General features: G+C 41.6%; 2 protein-coding genes across 4 annotated transcripts in view; one reads left to right on the forward strand and one right to left on the reverse strand.

Annotated features, from left to right (window-relative positions):
- LOC101854994 (queuine tRNA-ribosyltransferase accessory subunit 2) overlaps positions 1–4,682 on the reverse strand; it is a 22,933-nt gene that overhangs the window by 17,423 nt on the left and 828 nt on the right. For 2 of the 3 annotated variants that reach the window (XM_035973455.1, XM_035973456.1), the window contains exons 1-3: positions 3,413–3,530; positions 1,914–2,079; positions 416–497 (exon numbers count right to left, since the gene is read on the reverse strand). In XM_035973455.1, coding sequence (XP_035829348.1) covers positions 416–497; positions 1,914–2,034 — 203 coding nt within the window. In that variant the 5' untranslated portion in view covers positions 2,035–2,079; positions 3,413–3,530. Of the gene's footprint in view, positions 1–415; positions 498–1,913; positions 2,080–3,412; positions 3,531–4,682 lie in introns of those variants that run through there. The other variant, XM_035973457.1, reaches the window with a different exon arrangement.
- Positions 3,769–4,682, forward strand: part of LOC101854616 — a 17,398-nt gene continuing 16,484 nt past the window's right edge. Inside the window, exon 1 of the mRNA XM_005112351.3 lies at positions 3,769–3,808. The gene's annotated coding sequence lies outside the window, so the exon portion shown is untranslated. The remainder of the gene's footprint in view (positions 3,809–4,682) is intronic.

The raw sequence follows: 4,682 nt of genomic DNA on the forward strand, positions 1-4,682 counted from the left end.
ACCAAACTAAACCGAACCGATTGTACCAATGAGCACTGGGTATATGATTTTTAAAAAGAAAGATTGCTGACATTAAAAAAAAGAAAGAAATTATTTAAGAGCTGAAACAAACTACCATTCAGTATGATTCAGTAATACCTCAAAACACACAAAGGTCAAAAAGTTCTACAAAAAAAATCAACTATTGACTAAGAACTTTCCAAAGATGAATTTTACTCATCAATCTGATCCATACACTTAACTTAGCAGTCTGTCAAAATGATTTTTTGAGAAATACTGAAAGTTTCAAAGAGATCTTCGAACTAGAAGTATTCTAAAATGTGAAGAATACAACCCCAGGGGTACAAAATGACCCCAGGGCGTACGGATAGGGTTAAAAGCTATGGTGTACTATAACGATGAAAAGTCAACTCACATAGACCCAAGGCTCATACAGGCAACCTCAGGCACCTGTGAGATTCTTTGCAACATCACAGCACTCAGGTGAGGAGCACTACCTGAAAGACAATAACAGAGAAAACAACAGCAAAGTAAAATTGTAGCTATTTATATAAAAATGTGTTACGCCCCCCCATCAACAGTCTAGAAGATTTAAGAGGTGGGGGTCTGCTTTGACCCACCCTGTCAATGCCCACTCGGGCTAGGAAAGGTACAACATTCCAGCAGACAGAGATACTCGATAAAAACAACTTCTATACAGTCAAACCTAGTAAAACGGCCACCCATTGTTAAGGAGAAAAGTGGCCATATAACACAGGTGGCCGTCTTAGGCAGGACTGATCAAAATGAAGAAAGCAATTTTATCATTCTCTTCTGGGATCCAAACCGGGGATGATCTCAGGCTTTAGAATGCCGTTAGGGTAATTCAAAAGGGTCTTTGCTTTCTTTAGAAAAAGGGGGGGTGGGTGGTGAAAGAAGGGTTTTTGTGTTGTTTTGTTGTTTGGTGAGCTTTCTTTTCGCAGCTGATTTTGTGCAAGGGTGAAATAAAAGAAACATTATAAATAAGTAAGACTATGAAGACAGAGTGCCATGGTAAAATAAACACACGGGTCGCCACCACTCGGAGAACGAGCGACGCGTCTGTCGCAGGTTCATAAACGTCAATTGTTACTTCGTTACAGATAAGGTAAACAAAACAGTGACCAGTCACCTCACACACAATTTGTGTATGAGTTGTGGGCGGGGCTTTTACTACTTTTCGGTTACGACGGATCACGCTCCCCTCACTGGCAGTTGAAAATTTATTTTTAGGCCTAACCATTGGTCAACTTGAGTTAACATTCAAAGGAGTGACTAACAATAATGACAGGTGAATGAATTATGACGGCCCGTCCACAGCGCGAGGGGCCAATTCAAAATTTACGACAAAGCGTCGGGCAATGAGTGACCACGCCTGGCCGTCTGAGGCAGGTAAATTTGACCTTGGGTTGATAAAATAAGGTGGCCAAGGCCGCGTTGGACAGGTGACTGTTTTACAGTTAAATTATATAGAAAAAACGCAAGGGGGCAAATGGAAAGTGGCCGTTTGTAGAGGTGGCTACATTATATAGGTGGCAGTTATGGCAGGTTCAATTGTATATATTATATAATTAATATAGATGCCAGATGCAAACTCATGTCTTCTGCATGCAACAGAAAAGAAAAATGAAACATCTACACAACGAATGCTGGCAATATGCATGTAGAGTATTAATAGTAATTCAGAGTAGTAACAGAGCAAATGTAATATCAGCCTTTATTTATCTATGCATCCCTCTTGGCAAGTGTTGAGGGGTCAGAATTAGTTACAGTATACCCTTATAAAGTGTGTATTATTAGCACCAGTTCTCATGCAGAATTCAAAGAATGATGAGAGAAAAAAAATAATAACAACTTGGTATACATATAATGAACTGCGAAAAAAAAGTACCTACCTCCCTTTGTGAAAAGAGTGCACATGGGAGTTTCCATGGCGATGGTTCCAGCAGTACTCGTTTGAGACAGTTTGCCAAGACGGCCCCCAGAGGCCAGAACTGCCTCAACAGTGTATTTCATGATGGACAGTAGCTAGGAGAACAGTGCTTTCAGCTGCTGAAATTCCTGAAAACAGAAGGAACAAAAGTATAATTATATAGGAAGAGGCTAGCCGTACTTAAGTATGGCTAGACAGCTGGGCTAGTCGTACTTATTCTTAATATGATGGCTAGACTGACCATATAAAAAAAATAGGCCTACTGAATTGTAAATATGAATTTTTAGTTTGCAGTACCTAAAGTATTTGGATTTGAGACGAAACCAGGTGCCTTAATGACAGTGCGTGTATTTTAAACCTCCTGTTTTCTAATGTTAATAGGGCCTAAAAGATAAATACGGCTAGACTGGCAGTCTAGCCGTACTTAAGTACGGGTAGACAGCCAGGCTAGCCGTACTTAATATATGATGGCTGAATTGTAAATGAAATTTTTAGTTTGCAATGCCAAAAGTATTTGTATTTCAGACAAAACCAAAAGGTGCCTTACTGACTTGCATGTATTTGAACATGAATAATCACTAGATCTAGATCTAATGAGACCTGTGTACTTAACAGTCTTGAGTCGATTGGGCCAAACCTAGATCTAAGTACGGCTAGACTGGCAGTCTAGCCGTACTTAAGTACGGCAAGACTCTGTCAGTACGGCTAGCCACTTCGATTATATATATATATATATATCTAGAAGAGAGAGAGAGAGATCAATGTAGGCCTCTACGTATGGAGAGAGAGAGAGAGAGAGAGAGAGAGAGAGAGAGAGAGAGAGAGAGAGAGAGAGAGAGAGAGAGAGGGGCCAGAGCGAGAGAGAGAGCGCGCGAGAGAGAGAGACAGAGAGAGAGAGAGACAGAGAGAGAGAGGGGCCAGAGCGAGAGAGAGAGCGAGAGAGCGAGAGAGAGAGAGAGAGAGAGAGAGAGAGAGAGAGAGAGAGAGAGAGAGAGAGACGAATGCAGGGGGTGGCTCACTGTTTGTGTAGAACAGCCCCAAGATTAGATCGAGATCTAGATTCTAGATCTAGATCTAGATCTAGATCCAGAATCTATATCTAGATTCTAGACCTAGATTCTAGATCTAAATCTAGAGATTTCTAGAGTAGTCTGCTGTGTCACATAGATCTCAGGCGATTTTGTAGTTTCGTTCGTTTAAGTCAAGAGTAGGGGGGTTTCAGGGGGGCTTGCCCCCCTCCTGACCTAATAAAAATATGGGAAGGGGGGGGGGTTCAGGAGGGCATGTTCGCAGTTAGGTTGCTTCTCTGTTCTTCGTGTACACAGCCTATTTTTGGTCGTCAAGACCAAGACTTCTGGATTACTTCTCTGGATGTAAACATGGATTGTGGACTTAAACTTGCCCACAATTCCAATAGCCATGACAGAGTCAGAGTCACTATCAAGGTGCCACATAACCTACTTTGTCTCTGAGAATCGTCGACCCAAGCCTAACACAACAACGATGAGGCGAAGCCTAAAAGTGGAGTAAGGAACCGGGCGATGGTAAAACTGAAGTGAAAGTAGAGTCAAGTCAAGCACGGTTTACTTCCTGTTGATTCTTCAGTGGCTCAGAACAATAATTGCAGGTCGGATTGGATTCCACGTTTGATTTTATCGCATTTTGTGTGCTGGGCGGAAGTGATCTTCGATAAACGTAAACAAACCAGGACAATCCTCAATTGCTGCACTATCCGATAATGATGATGCTTTCTTCCAATTGAATTGCAAGCGTGTTGATGGACAGCTAGAATCTAGATCTAGATCTAGATTCTAGTTTTTATGTTATTTTTTTTTGTTTGACTGAGGACGAGTATATGTGCGTTGCCATACAATTAGCGAACTGCTGGTTCTACTGTCACTGTGGCCTGTGTGTTAGTGTTGTTACTCTAGAACTAGAATCTAGATTCTAGATCTAGACTAGATCTATGTTAGGCCACCTCTATTCTCACCCGGGATGAGAATAGTGAATAGTGCAGGCGAGTCTTTTGGCTATTCTCACCCGGTGCGCGTTCACCGTTATAGCCTAGATCTAGATATAGGCCAACAAATTTTGCGTTCACCCTAAACCACAGAATTCTACACTGTGATAACAGAAAAATTGTAGTATTCTGTGCCGTGAACAAACGTTCCATTACAACTGTAGTCTACTAAAAGCGTACAATTTTGTCTGTGGGCAGTGGAGAGAGAGAAAGAGAGAGAGAGAGGAGTAGCGCGAGAACTTCTGGTCAAAACTCAAAATAAAATGGCCACCCGCGTAGTTCGGCTCGATTCGAAAAGTGAAATAGCCGTAGCATCTTTGTAGACAACCAAATTAATTTACTTTTGTGTTTTAACATCATTTTTTAACTTTGTTTTGGTCAATTTGATCGTCCACACCGATAGACAGTATTCAGAAAGAGACACAGAGAGAGAGAGGGGAGGAGTAGATCTTGCGAGAACTTCCGGGCAAAACAAAATGGCGACCCGCGTAGTTCGGCTCGATTCGAACAGTGAAATAGCCATAGCATCTTTGAAGACGATCAAATTAGCTTACTTTTGTGCTATAACGTAATTTTTTCTTGGCTTTTATCAATTTGATCATCCACACCGATAGACAGTATTCTAAAATGAGGAAAAGCAGGTCTTGTTTCGCACCGGGTGAGAATAGCCTACGCTGGCAAGTCTCACCCGGGGTGAGAGGTAGATCATTT

Source organism: Aplysia californica, unplaced genomic scaffold (genome assembly GCF_000002075.1).
Source record: "Aplysia californica isolate F4 #8 unplaced genomic scaffold, AplCal3.0 scaffold01247, whole genome shotgun sequence".
Taxonomy (NCBI): domain Eukaryota; kingdom Metazoa; phylum Mollusca; class Gastropoda; order Aplysiida; family Aplysiidae; genus Aplysia; species Aplysia californica.